This window comes from Falco peregrinus, chromosome 2 (assembly GCF_023634155.1).
Source record: "Falco peregrinus isolate bFalPer1 chromosome 2, bFalPer1.pri, whole genome shotgun sequence".
Classification (NCBI taxonomy): domain Eukaryota; kingdom Metazoa; phylum Chordata; class Aves; order Falconiformes; family Falconidae; genus Falco; species Falco peregrinus.
Window position 1 is genome coordinate 101,219,130 of NC_073722.1, and position 17,550 is coordinate 101,236,679.

General features: G+C 41.5%; 1 protein-coding gene across 3 annotated transcripts in view; it reads right to left on the bottom strand.

Moving 5' to 3' along the window:
- BAZ1B (bromodomain adjacent to zinc finger domain 1B) overlaps positions 1 to 17,550 on the bottom strand; it is a 50,558-nt gene that overhangs the window by 26,990 nt on the left and 6,018 nt on the right. For all 3 annotated transcript variants that reach the window (XM_055794621.1, XM_055794620.1, XM_055794622.1), the window contains exons 2-7: positions 17,320 to 17,436; positions 15,166 to 15,310; positions 14,067 to 14,265; positions 9,708 to 9,829; positions 8,656 to 8,853; positions 4,713 to 6,408 (exon numbers count right to left, since the gene is read on the bottom strand). In XM_055794621.1, the coding sequence (XP_055650596.1) occupies positions 4,713 to 6,408; positions 8,656 to 8,853; positions 9,708 to 9,829; positions 14,067 to 14,265; positions 15,166 to 15,310; positions 17,320 to 17,436 (2,477 nt within the window). The remainder of the gene's footprint in view (positions 1 to 4,712; positions 6,409 to 8,655; positions 8,854 to 9,707; positions 9,830 to 14,066; positions 14,266 to 15,165; positions 15,311 to 17,319; positions 17,437 to 17,550) is intronic.

A 17,550-nucleotide genomic window follows, 5' to 3' on the forward strand; every position in this document is an offset into this window, starting at 1 on the left:
AGTGGAGTTAAAAGTGTTAACCAAAGTCACCAAAACCTTTTTTCTTTTTTTTTTTTTTTTTTTTTTTTAAGCACAGCCACCCACCTTTCAGCTTGCTTTCCACCCACCATTCTTGAAAAAAAAACTCGAAAATTATTAAGTCGTCAAGGATGAACTGCACTGAGGAAAGAGTAAAGTCTGGATAAAAATTGTCTGGAGAAATTAGTCCTCATTACTATTTTTCATTTTAGATAACAAAGTGGCATCCATTGCTGTGCAATTCCATATAACAACAGGGTCAAAGATTTAGATCTTTGCACAATATATGACAAGGACTTCTGTTCTGGCTTTCCAAGTGTTGGGAGCCGTCCAGCTGTGACGGCACTGAGGTCAGCTAATGGACACCAATATTTCCATAACTGCAGGTAAGGGGAATGCTCCCCCACAACGTTACCTACCGAAAAAACAGACTGGCACAATGGAGGCCTCTTTCAGGCACAACTGTTTCACAACAGTGACCCAGGCACATACCCTAACACCTCACAGGTGATCCCCCTTCTCTACTCCACTCTGGTGAGGGTGCAGTGCTGTGTCCAGTGCTGGGCTGCCCCTTTCCAGAGAGACTGGGAACTGCTCGGAAAGAGCCCAGCAGAGGCTACAAAGATGGTGAGGGGACTGGAGCATCTCCCTCACGAGGAAAGGCCGGGAGAGCTGGGCCTATTCAGCCTGGAGAACAGCAGACTGAGGAGGTCTTATCAATGTCCACAAACAGCTTAAGGGCAAGTGTCAGGAGGACGGGGCCAGGCTCTTTCCAGCAGTGTCCAGCGACAGGGCAAGGGGCAACGGGCACAAACTGCAACACGAGAAGTTCCATCTGAACGTGAGGAAGAGCTTCTTCACCTTGAGGGTGACAGAGCCCTGGCACAGGCTGCCCGGAGAGGCTGTGGGGTCTCCTTCCCTGGAGACAGTCACAACCTGCCTGGACATGACTCTGTGCGACCTGCTCTAGGAGAACCTGCTGTAGCAGGGCTTGGACTAGCTCATCTCCAGCAGCCCCTGCCAACCCCCACCAGTCTGATATATGCTATGATGTGGAAGAGCATTAAAATAGAAACTTCAAGTTTCCCACTCATGACAGAAGTATTCTGGAGTTTCAGTAGCTCTCAATATCCATAGCTGTTGACAAAAAGGAGGGGAAAGAAAAATACGAAGTGGCTTAAATCCTGGCATCACAGGTTCCTTGGCAAGGGTCTTAAAGAACAGAGCATGTAATTTCACATACCTAGGTAAGAAGCAAGGCAACTTCTGACAGGAGACAACATTTAACATCAACAAGATTTATGCTTCTCATGTCTGTTCAAGAGCCTCTATTTTTGCCCGTCTCTGAAGAACAGGTGTACTTTCACCAAGAACCGCCTGAACAAAAAGGAACAAGACCTCATACTGACTCACACTGGCTCTTCAGAGCCTGATCTCAATCTGACAAACACATCACCCCTTCACAACTTCCACAAATGGCTATGGGCAACATTTTTCTGTACCCTGAGAAAACTTGAGGGAAACAATAAAAAGCATGAAGAAATGAAGACTTAACTTTGCATCACAAAGGTAGGTTTGAAACAGATGGAATGAGACCATATGGAAGGGGTGAGGTGGAGTGGGGCAGGCAAAAGCGAGCATATAGTGGTCATAGGCTGGCTGCTGTCCCAGGGAGAAAGCTAACATCTTGCTAGGACTTGCCAGGGCTACTACCTACTCTTTCTCTTGCAACTACTTTCTGTATCAAGATAGGTTTGATAACAGTTGCTTAGTAAATACTCGGTAAGTCTCTGAAGTCCTGCCAATGTAATCAATCCTCACTGATTAGAGGAGACATGCTGAAGAACATACTCCTTGTGTTTGTTACACCAACACACTATATCAGCTTTTGTATAATATACCAACTTACAGTAATTGCAGCATGGCAAAATTGTTCTGTTGAAGCCATACCTGCCAGATACAAGCAGCTACACAATCCCTACCTTACAACCTGTCCTTATGTCAAAACACCGAAATCCGAACAAGTAGCAACAGCCAGTCTCACAGTACCAAATGCCTCATGTCACCCAAATCTGACTCTTGCAAACCACAACAGCAGATGTGTACTACTGGAGGTATGCTCCTCACCTTCCACTAGGAGACAGAGGTAATATGATTCCCCCCGAATTTCTCTCCTTGACACCTTCTCAAGACTTGCTGCCATCACCTCATGGTATCACCACAAGGTACACTTCCCTCCTACTCAGCACCCTCCCCTCAAGAGCCAAGACTCCAACCAAACCAAGCCAAACTGGCAGTAAACTTCAATGCTTACAACATGGAATACCATGGGCACTCATGAGACAGGTATTTTTTCTGTCCAACTGTAAACACCAGATTAATTGCCAGAATAAGGAATAGGCAAGGAAAGAACAAAAACTGAAATTTACTCATATGCCAAAAATGTTCAAACAGGGAACAAAGACACCGAACTGAAGGGTTCCTTCCTGCATGCCATCTTCCGTTGCAATGGCAAGCTAGTCTCACTCTCCTCTCTAGCAGGCTCTGTTAGCTGTATAAGCTTCCAGCTCTCCATTCTTCTCCAGCACACTGGGGGCTATTGCTTCATGGCGCGATGAGGCAAAGAACAATTAGTAAGTGCTGCAGCAACATGGAAATGGAAGCAGCCAGACTTCTACAACTATGAAAATACAGATATTAATCATGTTACCTCAACAGGAAGTTCAGCATTGACTGCTTTTGAAGCCAAGAAAGACGAAGAACAACAAAATATTATGCTTTCTTACACTGGCCTCTTTTTTGAGCTGAGACTAGTTTGGTAGCACTGGCTGCAATTTTGATAGGCTTAACTTGAAAGAGGTTAGTTCTCCCAGTGTTACAGATGTTTCTAGAGTGGTGAAAAAAACCTGTGACTGTGAGATACATATCTCTATATATGTAAAGGAGTAGTTGCTGACAGAACACCTACTGTGCAGTGGTTCAATATTCATATATATATACACATTAAAATCACTGCACAATAGGTGTTCTGTCAGCAACTACTCTCTTACTTCCTCCAGAGATATCAACATTACAAAAAGCAAATGCAACTGAAGTGGCATGAAAGCCAGCATGCCGAAAAAGCTGGTGTGATGGCAGGAGCACACTGGTGCAGTTCTCATTGTGGCTATCCAGAACTATTTTTCCACTGCCTGAGACCACACCAGCCCCTGAGTCTGAAGTCCTGAACAGATTAGCCCTGAGCTGCCAACCCTGCAGCCCTAACTACTGCACTATCAACATTAACCCGGATCTTTGGTAATCTGAGGGTACCTTCATGCCTGGTAGCAATCGCTTAACAGGTAAAAGCAGCCCTGGATGCCTGAAATGTTGGTGTTTGTTATGTTGAAAGGAAGCAATAGGAATTCGAACCCTTAATGAAAGGCTTTATTCTTCCTTCCCTGCCAGAGACCTAGTTTTTCTTGTGGAGTCCAAAAGAATGAATTAAACTTTCTCAGCATGCAAGCAAGTAAGGGTTCTTACCTCCATCAATGTAATATTGCTTTTCTTCATATGTAACTACCACAAACTATCAAGTGAGAACAACAAGAAGTATCCCAAGGAATAGTGTCCAAACTGTAATTTTGCACTAAAATCTTACCATGAACTTGAACTTGCTGTCAAATAACTGGAACACTACAAGAATTGGGGCTAACACGCCATGCAGCTGTAGCACATTAGATATTTGGTATTTTGTTATTCTGAAGAATTAGGACAGCACTCCAGATCTTCAGCAGTTTATTGGTACTTCTGAGACTCACAGTTCTTAACAGAAGATCTGAAAAATCTATTTACTTTCAACATGAGGCATGGTTGTACCCAATCTACTTCATTAGGAGCCCCAGGGTATCCCACATGATCTACCTATTCTTGGTCTCTTTGAACACACACTTCCAGATCCGAGCCAAGGTGTGTAAGCCAGGCTCCTTGCAGGATGCTTGTCCCTCAACTGTTTCAGCAGGTAAGTAACAACCTAGATGAGCTATCCTGCCTGCTTCCATCTGCCCAGTACCCACATTTACAAGGAAAAAAAAAAAATCCCTGAAGTGTAATTCCAAAGTATTTTTCCTTTTTTATTCCATACTCCTTAGCAAAAAGCACTACTTACACAGAGGCATACAAAGTTTGATATTGAAACTCATTATTTATAAGAGGTTTGAGTGGACACTTTAACTAATTCTTTAAAGTGAGAAAATGTAAACTGAAATTTATTGCCCAAGTCCTTATCTGAAAAAAGGGCTGCTAGCATTGCTGGCCTTGCTGCCATGCATTGGCAGGTCAGCAGCAGCTGTAGGAACTAGCTTTTAGGCAGGAAATATCTGTGTACGTAACAGCCAGAAGATGTTCGGGCATAGTCAAGTTGGTTTTTTTTGTTTTGTGTCCCCAAAACTTATTTTTTGTTCTCCAACCTTCCTGGGCATGGCAGAGTTAGAAAGGTACTCAACAAAAAGATGCCAACAGATAAAAATCTAGAAGCAGTTACTGCTTTTTCTTAGCATTTCAGATTTTCAGCTGCCACAGGAACCACAGCAGCTGAATTAAACTTCTCCAGTAAGTAAATCCCACGTCATGCTTTGAAAATAAGCTGTCAGATTTGCCATTAAGTTATTCCTCTCCACAACACACACACACTACTCTTCTGGTATTGTTCTCACCTCTCATTTGTATTTCTTGTTGCTCCCTCTCTTTCTTGGCTTGGATGGCATGAAGGCGCCTGCTCTTCACAGCACTGATCATATCATCAGCTTCTATTTCTAGCCGGTGCTCTATTTTCATCATATCATTTTTTTTCTTTTCATTTCTTGCCATCAAATTCTCGTCTTTCCCATTCTCCTTGTTCTTGGCCACCATTTCTTTTCGTTTCTGTTTTTCTGCTCTTTTCTTGTCATTTTCTTCCTTCAAGATAGCCAGGCGCTCCTTCCACAGCTCAGCTGATGTCTGCTGCTTGGCCTCCACATGGTCCTGCACCGAGTACGTCATTAGAATCCGGTGGCACAGTGCTCCAAGTATCCGCAATTTCTCTTCAGGAGTCAACTCAAAGAACTCTGATGTCTCCAGTTTCTCCAGAAACTCATCCTGTACTTCATTATCCTCAAAAGTTGCTGAATCCTTGCTTTCATCTACATTATCTGAGACCTCACTTTCCTCTTGCACATCTGACTTGCGTAGGCACAGGCGAACCAACTCAGAAGCAGAATGCAAAGTAAGTGGTATTTCAGAAAGCTTCATGCCCAGCTCAGCGTAATCTTCAGCAATTTCATCCTGCAGCAGGGTCTGCAAAAGAATGACCAGTACTCGGTTCAAATAAAGGAAGCCTCCCTTTTCTGCACAAAGCGCTTCCATCAGGGAAACTGCTGTAATGGGATACTGAGCATCTGGCATCAATAACCCTGAGTAACAGCTCAGGAACTCCACCACCATGGCAACGTCCCCAAAGAGCGTATTAGGAAGTCCTTCTGGAGTATCAACCAGTTTAAAAGTAGGCAAGGTCTTCCCTTTAAGATCTTGGTCCTCATATCTTTTCTGCTTTTCCATTTTTTCCTTCATCTCCTTCTCCTTCCGCTCCTTGGCTCTTTCCTTCAGTTTCTCTTTCAGCTTCTCCCTTTTCTTCTTCATGTACTCCTTTCGCTGCTCCTCTGTCATGGTGGCCCATTTCTTCCTGTGCTCTAGAAGCTCATAACGTTTCTGTACTAACCCTCGCAAATCCTCAGGGAGACGGGCACGATCCTCATTTGAGAGTAACCTAGCTGTTTTGGAGATGATGCAAGAAAGAGCACTTTTTTTGTCTTCCCGGTCTTTATTTTCTTTGTAATAGGCAATGAGATGGAGTGCTGCAGGAGGAAGATGCTTCTGGGGTTTGCTGGAAGACCTAGGGGTGCCTCCAGAATTCCTGGAAGCCCTGGACACCTTAGCAGTACCTTTAGCCATGTCCAGTAGCGTCATTTGTTTCATTTTCATCTTAGGGGTCTTCAAGCCTTTCCTAGGAGACTTTGATTTCCCTGATGACTTCTGCCCATTCAGAACCCTTTTGCCTCTTTGCTTTTTGTCCAAGGATTTGTTGCTGCCCTTTCCCAGTTGGCTCCTCTTTGGAATGTGAAAGTTAGAACCAAGTTTAGCAGGTGACACAATTTTCATCACTTCTTCCAGCTCCTCTTTAGGACATTTTGAATTCTTAGAGTTTTTCACCTTCAGTGGCGAGCCAACAATAGATTTCTCCAAATGCACATGGCACCACAGAGTAGGGCTCAGTTGCTGGCCCAGGGATGATCCATCAGCTTTGGATTTCTTAGAAGGCTTTCTATCAGGTGATCGAGAGCTCTTCCTCTTGGTTGCAGGGTTGAGAGTCATGTACTGAAATCAAAGAAAGAATGCTTTTATGTTAATATTTAAAGGTAAAAGTTATTAGATCCTTTTCTGTCAATTATTTTTGCCTGGTTTTGATGTATTTTTCCAATGAACAAGGACTACTCAGTATGTTAAGGGTAACGGGCTCCTGCAACAGCTTCCAATATTCTGCACTGTAGTCACTACATTGGTTATGAGGTCATTAGCTCATTCCTGAAAGTTCACATTTAACTTTATAAAATTAAACACCACAAAGAATTTTAAAAGTTTCCAACTACATTACACAAAACCACTTTGCTTCTACTTCAAATGTTGTGGGGAGGGGGTTTACCTGGAAAGTACTGACATTAATTTCAACTATTCCTCTGCCTACAGATTTCTTAGTGAATCAGGTAGGTTTCAGTCCTGGACCCCACCCACCTCACCACCCAGAAGAAAACTGAAGGAGCACAGAGAGATGGGTGACAGGAGTTCAGAGTCTGACTTCTGAACTGCCTGAAAGCATCTAGAATGAAGGCGAGACAGGAGTCAGTTCTGAACTAGTGTGACTGAGTATCTGATTGTTTTTAAGCTACTGAAATAAGCCGACAGCACACTTTTAGCACAGGACAGCTTAACCCAGAGCCAAAGAGAATTATTTCAGGACTATCTCAGCATCCCAAATTCAGTGTCAGGATGTACCCAGAATAGTAATGTATTTCAAAAAGTAAAAAATAAAATGCAAGGATATAAACTTTAGGTTATGGGTAAAATCACCAGAAATCAGGGGGTGAAAATTTCAGATTCCTTAGCAATAAAAAACTGCACAGTGGTAAGCACAGCAAAAGGTGCAAGCAGAACAGACATACACAAATGTCATCAAGTTAAGACTGCCATAGGAAAATGCAGATCTTCTGGCCCATGGACATTCCCTCTTGAACATTTTAGTTTAAAGAGGCTTCACTAGTAAAAACAGAAGTTTTTACTGAAGATTGCACAATCACCAATCCAGTACCTACATAACTTCATTTCAAAAAAATTCTGTGTTGAAATCTTTGCTGAAGAGAATTACCTAAGCAAAAAACATCCAGCATTGATATGAATCATAATAATTACAAATTCACAAATGTTAGATCTACAATTTATATTGTATAATCCAACTTATACAAAGTTATTTTGCCAGAACACTAATTCTGAATTAATAAATTATCTGGCCACATATCAAAATTTAAAACATCAACATAAAGTTTAATCACTGTGCCAAGTGGGAAACAGACTACAGAAAGTGTTACCCCAAACTCAAAGCTAAGCACTTCTGAGAGTCAAACCAAAGACGTTAGTTGTGCATTTTTCTTATACTAAGGGCATACATCCATCAGTATGCTGAATAAAAGAACGGTATACACCACCAGCAAATACTTTAATTTCTGTCAAGGCAGTGGCCCTAAACATTACAACAAGGGTGAACACAGCTCAAATATGAAGAATTTATTTTTCCCTTTAAGCAAATTTACAAGCATCCAGAAGAGTCCATAGAAGCCTGCTAGAAAAGTGTTCTCCTCCTGATGAGGAAAAAGAGATAGAGCTAACATATATCTTCTAGTTTTAGAAGAACACTTGACAAAGACCAAGTCCATGAAAAAAAGTGAGTTTTGGTAAGTGAACAAAATAGTGCTTTCTACGCAAAGATGGATTTTGAGACAGCAGATTTCATGATATGGCATTTACTCAGTTGACAGTATATTTGGCTGGTCATTACAAAGGGCTGGGTGGGAAAAAAACCCCAAACACAACATCCCTGTGACTTGGAGTATTTCGTACAAAATTTGTGTTATCTGCCATCACTCAATCCAATGCCATAAAAGAACCAATCATCATGAAGTCAAATACACTCAGCTCTTGCATTGTAACCATGAAAAGGGCCCAATAACTGACATTACCAGGTAAGGACCATAGCTCTGCCATTTGTCTGACACCAGGAAACCACATCTTTACTTGTAGACAAGTAATACAAGCTAGTGGGGGTGGGGGGAGGGGGAAATCAAGAAAAGGCAGTTACACCTCAGATTTTCAAAGCAGACCACTGTTTCAGATTCAAGCTATGTCACCTCTCAAAGGGTCAATCTTCAAAAGAGTGGGCCTTCCTGTTCTGCATCGATGTTGATGTAAGCTTGGGTGCACCAAAACCTAACTGGCACACCGAAGCCTCTGCCAAGACTTGTTAGGGGGGGGGAACGGATGGGAATGCAAAGAGGCACTTACAGGAACTCTTACCTTATGTGGGTCAAGCAAGAAGTCACTAAATTTACTGGGGAGAGAGTATTTCTTCACTAACTCATCCTCCACTACCCATGGGGCATTCTCACATGTGCCAGCCCGTAGTGCATTGTGACGGATGAAGTATCTCAGGATCTCTTTGTTGGGAGGACGCTCTGTACGGGCTAAGCTATCTGCTGGTACGTTGCTGATGATCTTGGAGATAACAAACAGACTGTTAATACTTAACTTCTAACCACATTAAAAATACATATCATATGGCTAAAAGTAGCAAGAATCATTGTACTGCTTCACATCCACAAACTCTTCTTTTCCAAAGCTCTGTTGTGAAGACTCAGAACAAACGAAACAGAACTTGCAGAACTGAGGCGCACAGAGATCAGTAGGAGATTCAGTTAGCCAGAAAAGTAAAACACATTATGTTGCAGATTTCTTGCCAAAGCCATTGCTTTACCTCTGACCTTCCTCCAGCTTGTACTTGCTACTAATTTAAAAGCTTTTACATATTGATGTTTATTTTGTTTTGATTTTTTTTCCTTGAGACCAGAGGAGTAACTCTACAAGCAGTACTCATTAAATTGAGGTCAGCACCGCCTCCCTTGTCAAATTAGAAAACAGATGACAAAAAGCATGCAGTGGTACTGCAGCTACACAGAGCCTCCTGAAGCACAGCTACCTATGACTCTCAGAAGCTCAGTTAGAAAAACAGCAACTTCCACTCATGATTTAACTAGCCTACCTCTGACCAAGTCTCATTAACTGCCTGACCAGAGATTAGCTAGTAACAGCAACCGCTTTAAAGCTACTGCAGCACTGTAACTCAGCATGTGGTACCAGGGAACCGTCAGGTGTTCCCACACACAAAACCCAATTATACACAGAAACCACCAGCCCAGTCAGCCTCACCGTCAGCTACAGCCACCCTGCTTCCAGTACTATGACTCCAGCAGGAAGTACCACATTGTGCTGTATAGACACACCAATAGCGATCATTTAATTAAACTTGCATATTCCTGTTCTAATAAAAAGGATTCAAGCAAAAAAATTACCTTATCTTCATTTTTCAGCTTGACATCATATTTGTGTGGCAGGAATTTAGGCGGAACCCACTTCCTTTCTTCCTTCTTCAAAGATGTGGGAAGCTTCCGAGGAGACCTACGTGCTCGATCGTCTGATAAAGCAAAGTAAGACATTAAGTGCCTTAGTATTAGAGTCCAAAAAATAATATTTAAAGAATCCAGACTATCACTGGACTGGAAACCTCACCCCTTGCCATCTCTATAGTGTTTGGTTAAACTAGAACATCATGAAAAAATCCCCGATCAGGTTTTACAAATATCCTGAAGATGCAGGCTGGGAACAGAGTCCCTACACTGTTCTGAAGTAAGAGGTAACACTTATCTTCAAGGAGTATAAAGGACCACTTGCAGTATTTAAACCCATCTCTTTACAGATGGTAAGCTGCACTACCTATGCAAAGGGAGAAAATGTCTATAAAATTTGTGCAAGGGAGACAGTAACCTGCTTAGGGTGCTTCTGCCGAGAGCCCTAGCTGTTTCTGCCATGCCATACTTGAAATAATTCTACTGCAGAAATTACGGACTCTAAATTAATGTAACTTTTAAGATCATTTAACTTTGGTGGTCGTTAAGCATTTTACAGTTATGAGCCCTACGTGTATGGGCTGGTTTAGCTGGAGATTTTAAGCATACTTATACAACCAGTCTTTTTATTCTCAAGAGTGATGTAACGGAAGGAGTAGAAAGGCATCATATCTTCTTGCCAGCTGGTGTTGAGACTGTTATTTCTAGATTAACATTTGCAAACTGAGTAATTTAAGACAAAATCCAGGCTTACTGAAGAGATTCCCCCAATGTTTTTGTTTGTGGCTATGACTCAAAGAAAACACTAAAGTAAGCATGATAGGTGAGAATAATTATCTAAGTACAGGCAGAATACAAGTAGATCCTAGACCTAAGTCAGACTTTAAAATATATAGATATTTTTTTAAATTATCATATTGTAATCCCTATAGCATTTAAACTTCAGCAGCATTACAGCTTACATGGTAGAAAACCAAGTTCTGCCCCACACCTCCCCAGCCTTCCAAAATCAGCCACCTAGGGAGCAGATCACAGATGCTACAAGCTCACTGTACCGTATTTCTAAGTGAGCAGCTACTGACCACATTTCAGACAATGCAATGTAGAATCCTCTGCTCCAAGCATCACACATTATAGAAGTTTTTCTTCAAAATAAAACCCCCTGAATTTTTTAACAATGATAGCACGCATGAAAGGAGACGAACTCTCTCATTGCAAGTCAGGCCGAGACATAACTTTTGCCAGCTTTGGTTCCACATTTGTATTAAAAAAATCTTGGTAAGTTCACAAATACTGAACTACATTTTTCTGCTCAACAGCACAACTGAAGTCACATACAAGACATTTCAAGCTCTGTAAAAGATCTGCCTCAATGTCCTTCAAGCAGCTGAATGTTGTCTTTTCTGGATCTACATACAAACACAGCAAGTTTGTATGTAAAAAATAACAATGTGTTGCTTACTCCCAGCTCTGACTTTAAAGGACTCTGTTACACTGCTGCCTCTGCAACAAGCCTGTAACCACTCCCCTTTGCGATTTACTTTCTAGATTCTAGAAATAGGGATGACTACATTGAATTTTATCAAACAGCACCTGGATACTTGGGGGCAGGGAAAGAAACTATACATTCCTTCCTAAAGTTATTTTACAAAAAGCATGCTTCTTGGTTGTTGCATTGCACTGTAATAAAACTTACATTCACTACGCTACTGGAACCTCATGAAGCAGCTGTGCTGTTGTTGTCTCCTCCTCTTCACCACTTACTGTGGATTTTCCAAAACAGTATTAGTTCCAAGTACGGCTCAAGCTGTAGAACCTACCTGCAGCAGTTCACCACCCATTTGCAGGAAAAACTAGCCCTTCCTCACCTCTGCAGATTTCCCAGAGTTCGCTCCCTAAGCAACTAAGAATACAAGGGCACTTCAGACTGCAAATACGATGCAACAAAACTGGGTATAAAGCCTTATTTTTAGCTTTTGAAGCACAGCAGACTCCTAACCAGAGAGACCAAAGCTCACTCTCTACCCCTTCTTTCCTCCAACGAAATCAGCAAGTTTTGACATAAGTATTAGTAAAAATGCAAAGGTTAACTCTGCCCCCTCGTGTGTGCAGAAAGGTACAGCTCTTACGTCACACACTGCTCTGCAAAGCCCCTGACTGTTTCTAAACGCTCACTCTTGCATAGTGACCTCAACCCACATTACCAGTGGTCAAGTATGCAAAGTAAGTGTTGCCGAGTACCTCCAGATACTCTACAGTCTCCTGCACGTGCAATTCAGGGCCTGAACTTATTAAATGAAAGCAAGCCTTCACTAATGCTGTGGTATGCTGCATCAACACAACAAATTTTAATGGACTCTGGAATATAGATTCACTAATGAGTTTACTATAAAGCTATGTTCTATTATAACTTGGAATATAAAAGCATTAGCAATAACATCTTTTTAATAAATACACATGTACAAGGAAAAAAAGAGTAACTGAGTAACTGCTTATTGCTTTTACTGATTACGTTACGACTGCTAGCATCTTTGATTGAAAGTGTTGAGTTTCATCTTCTACAGAAAGGGTAAGACAGTCCTAGTTTACAGAGGCAACTGAACACAGGCCAGGTAACCAGCTGAGTCAGACACTGGAAAAGGTGCAGGAATCCCCAGTCCTGCAGTATCTTCCAATCTCAGAGTGCTATACCCACAATGTCAGTAAGCGCAGCTGAACACAGCTGGTTAGAATACTGCACACCAATAAATTAAATATTATGGTAGATTTTATAAATACCCAAGCCCAAAAATGCTACTGTAAATTTGGTAAATGAACATTTTTAAAGTAAAAGGTACTTCCCATGCCCTTTATGAGGTAGTTTGAGAGGACTACCATTGATTAACAAAACAAATTAAGAAACCCACTAAAAACCAACCAAACAAAAAAGGCATCATACATTAGTTCCTCTCAAGTCTCCAAGCACTGCTACTGTTTCAAAGGGTGAGTATAAAGCCAGATTGTTTCTACAACACTTTTTTCCTTCCTGGTTATACAGAGCACCACCTTGAAATCAAAACAGCTCATAACTTTTCCCAGTGCCAATCAGAAACAGCTGACAACTACTAAGCTTGGGGCTAGCCAGGACTAGAGCTTGGTAAGACTTGTTTTCCTCTCCTGACTTCGCTAATCACTTGCTGGGCTGTTTTCTGATTTTCCTCTTCCCCATGTTAGAGGAGGTTATATATACACCTTCCCCAGATGTCGGAGCGGCTATTTACAAATGTGATCAATGATTACATTTATGTGCCTTTAAAATTAAGCTATCCAGATTAGAGCTATGCTGTGGGGTTGGGGTTTTTTTTGTTTGCTTGAAAACACTTTTTGAAATATCTTGCAAAGACTCCTCTAATTCCATTTTTAAGAAGTTACACAGGACACTAAACCAATTTTTTTTTTTTCTTTTCTCTCTTTTAACAGTACCTTCTCAGAGTCAAGAAAAGCCCTGGACATCCACTGTTTAGTTCTGCAGCAAGGGAGAACAGATATGAAAGAGGGAACAATGTTTCAAAGCATACTTTATTTTGAACCCTTAGAAAAAAATTTGTATGTATTTTTCTGCACTAATTTTGTCTTGGCACTTGAAAATTGGAAAGGGGATAAACCAAAATTAAAAAAAAAAAAAACACCTTAGTTTTTATGTCAGCTGGGCATATGAAAGAATTAAGAGCTTGTCTCTGACTGCAGAGCAACAGGATTTAGAACCAGAGATATTTGTTCTGAGGATGAATGCCACATTAGAACTTTATGATTCTGTATGAGGCTTTGCTGTTCCCCCCTCCTCTTTTTTTTCTAAATATACTTGTTATACCTTTTGAAGCTTATAAGTTTCATGCATAGCTTTTGGTATTACACCTTAGAACAGGGGTCCTCAAACTTTTTGAACAGGAGGTCAGCGCCCGGATGAAGTGGCAGGCAGTCATCTGCGGCTGCTTGGTTTCCCCCCCAACCCCTGGCAGGGGGTTCTGTAAATAAGGGGGCCCGGATTGAGGACCCTGGAGGGCTGTATCCGGCCCACTGGCCGTAGTTTGAGGACCCCTGTCTTAGAATGACAGCAGGTTTTCTGCTTTAAACCAGGCAAGAATAGTTGAATGCCAACAGCACTGATGCCAGAGCTGCACCACTAACGATGACCATTTCAGAATTTTTGCTACGTAACGCTGTTTAAACAACACATACAATACTGACAGCCCAGGCCCAAGACATACGTAGGTTCAAACACTCACTTCCAGGTGCTACCTACTGGCATGCTGTCCTACTACTTACTTATACATTCCCTCCTGTTTTCATCCTCCTTCAGGATAGCTTCCTTCTGATTGTCCTGGGCTGCCTGGCCGGAGTTCTCCTTGTCACTCGATGGGGAATCACAGGCTCCATCAGATTTCTTTTCTGATGCCTCTTCATCAACTTTCTCCAGGGGATGTATTTTCACAACTTTCACAGGCAACACTTTCTCCTTACCAACCTGCATGGAAGTATCAATGAAAACTGAACCCGAGCAAGTGATGTGAACTAATGAGCTTTAACACTAAGAGGAAGGAAAACAAAGCAGCTGATGACCTACTAACCACAATGTGGCAAAACACTTAATTGACATCCTCCTTCAGAGAGGCTCATGATCCCTCTCTCATGAAACAGTTACACGATTTCTTTCTACTACTCCTACCTAGAAGTTCTATGCAAATTGCTAAGGAAGAGAGAACTGCCAGTCCACAAATTTTTCCAGCGTTTAATAATGCTGCTTTCTTAGACTAAGGGAAGAATGTGCATGCAAGGTGCAAGCATGCTCTCTCAGCAGCCCCAGCTGAGAGAGTATGTCCTAAACAGATTGCTAACAGAGGACATTTAAAAATTTTCCATTATTTTTAATAAGTTTAGGTTTTCTTCATTATTCCCAGTTCTGCATAGAATTTTCTCATTATTAGAGCATTGTTAGAGATTTGTAAGCAGTTGACTTCAAGCTACATTAGTTTAAGACTACTTTCCCCTGGGAAAACCTTAGGTGAAAAGATTACGAGAGATAATTTTTAACTTATTTTAACTAAATATGTATTTTTATATATTTAAATATATACATAGACCACGACACATTTAAGCAGTAAAACAAGTATCTCTACTTCCCCATGCACACAAACAGATCAGTAATTTTTCTGTTGCTATCGGTATGGGTCATCCATGTGCCTCTGCTTACAGAACCATTTTGCATTCAAAAGCAAGTGCTGTCACTGAGATTCTAAAGAAAATAAATTCTCACCATCTTGCTGATAATGTAAGTGGCTAATCTATTCTTCCCATCTCCTACCTTTACATACCCAAAATTAACTCTGTGCAAAAGCACAGGATAAAATGGAAAACAGATCCTTACCTCAAAGTCACACTCTTCTCCCACTGCAAATTTGGTCATGATCTCCAGCCAAGCTGCATCCACCAACTTTTCCAAAGATACAGTGTTGTGGTGGACTATTTCCAGTACCAGTTTCTCATACCAGATGGGGAACTCCTCCTTCAAGCTGAACAAGCATGTAAGAAGTTTTCAATATTCAGGGAATAAAAGCCAAAATGCAAAGTAGCCTCCCATTTCACAATTCTGGGAACATTTAACAGCCAGAACAATGTTTGAGGCAGATGCCACATTAGCATGCAAACATCCAAGGGCTTTTTGCTGCCCATCCCCCCAACTTCCCCCCCCCCCCCCCCCCCCCCCAAGTGTTAATTGGCATGACAATATAAATTGTACTTGTCCTTCCCAGAAGGAACACTATAAAGCATTCTGGAAGAGCAGCACTGATGGTGACCCCTTTCTTGCTGGTTATTACTGCCTCTCTATTAGATGTTAAATATATACCAAGACCATGCCATTATTCTGGGGCTTGTTACTTCAAGATTTGTGCTTCCAACAATAACACTACGCTGATGAACATTTAGCATTTCTTTCTCCCCAAACAGACTGCTAACACAGTAAAGAAGACAGCAGCAGGTTTGCACAATCAAATTATCTTTCTAGACCAAAATATTTTGTATGTTTCACCATATCATGATCTTCAAACTTTTTCATTCAAGGAAGAGAAAGGACTGTTACAAATTTACCTGACCAGTTTCCTAAAAGATCAGGTCAGTTAGCTGACAGGAGTACTAAGAAATATATTGCACAAAGGTTTCTGACTAAAAAGTAAAGTTCTTTTCCAGTTACTCTAAGGAGGAACAAAATACTCCATTTTTCCAGAACAGCCTGGGAAACTTTTAATCCCATTTCAAAGAAACAAGCCCAAAACCTCATTTCACAGTCTTCCCCCCCCCCCCCCCCCCATTTAGAGAGACTATAGCTAAACTTACTATTGAGAAATCTTGCATTTATATTTCATTTACATTTCTTAATGTTTTCAGAAGCAGTCAACTAACATAACATTTTTAACCAGAAGCAAGTGGCACTAGACCAGTGGTTTTTGAAACAGGATTATCAGTTTATGAAGCTGGCTCTGCACCCTCTGCTCAAACAACAACACTAGAGAAGAAAGATTGAAGACAGTAGTACTTCAGCCTCATAGAAATTAGGACTACTAGCAAATACGTTCATTATTTGTTGCCTTTAAGGATGTGATGAATTTCTCCTTAGGCTAAGGCTATTAAGTCCTGTCAATGAACCAGAAATGTGGATTCTTCATGAAAGAAAGGCAGCAGAAAACTGCACCTCTTAGGCAGTACTGCTGACAATCTCCCCAGTTTAAACCCAGGGAAAAAAAAACCCAGTCACAGAAGTCCAAGTCATCAGTTCACAGAACAGAAACATGCCATTTGTTTGGCATAATTCCCACATTTTGGTAATCACAAAGTTAGTTATATATGCTGGTTGAGCCAAGGACTTGCACCTTTGCAGAAAATTCACTTCTATGGCACGGGTCATGCTGGATCTCAACCAAGGATTCAGGGCCCGTGCCATGTGCCAGAGGGGAGGTCAGGGAAATGGCAGCCCAGAGGAACACTGGTGGTCTGAAAAGAGTAACGACTCTTGCTTGTTTCCCTTTATTCTTTGTTGTTTCAAGTAGAGCAGATCCCCAGAATCTCCCTCCAAAGTGTTGGTGGTTTTTTTTAGTATAACAATCTATTCCAGTGCAGATCTGGAAAAAATAATTACAGCTGTGGACCTGGGTTGATGTGAAACACTTCCAACGGACCCTTTTTACTGTATTTTTACTTTAGCCCCTTCAAGATTTATTTTTTTTCCCCTCTCTGAAAAACTCCCATTATTTAAGGGGCTTTAAAATATGCCAAGTACCATATGCTGAACTATTCTGTTCAAGTAATACCAAGATTCAGCACTAAAGTACATTATTCAACTGCACTAGTGATGGCATCAAATTTGGACTTTGTTTTGAACTCCAGAATCCCCAGATCTACTTAGAGCCAGTAAAAAGCTACTTACCTCGCCTCATAAACTAGCAATCGCATATCATTCCCAAGTCCATTCTTCTGCCCCAATGCCTAAAGACAGACACATAGCAATTTCTTCACTGGTACTCACAGCTCAGCAACTTCCTGCTCCTCCTCCCAAGCCTCTTTGTGCGTCAGCTGGCTGCTTCCTGTGCTTTTGCACGTCCATATTCGTTCGCTGTACCTCTCTAAACGTGCTTCATACTCTCTGTAGAAGTGGCAGCTCAGGAAAACAGGATTTATGCAGTGAAAAGCATAACCACAGTAGCAGAAGACAAATTCAATTAAACCCTTACTAGTGGAGTGCTCAAAGGCTGAAGAT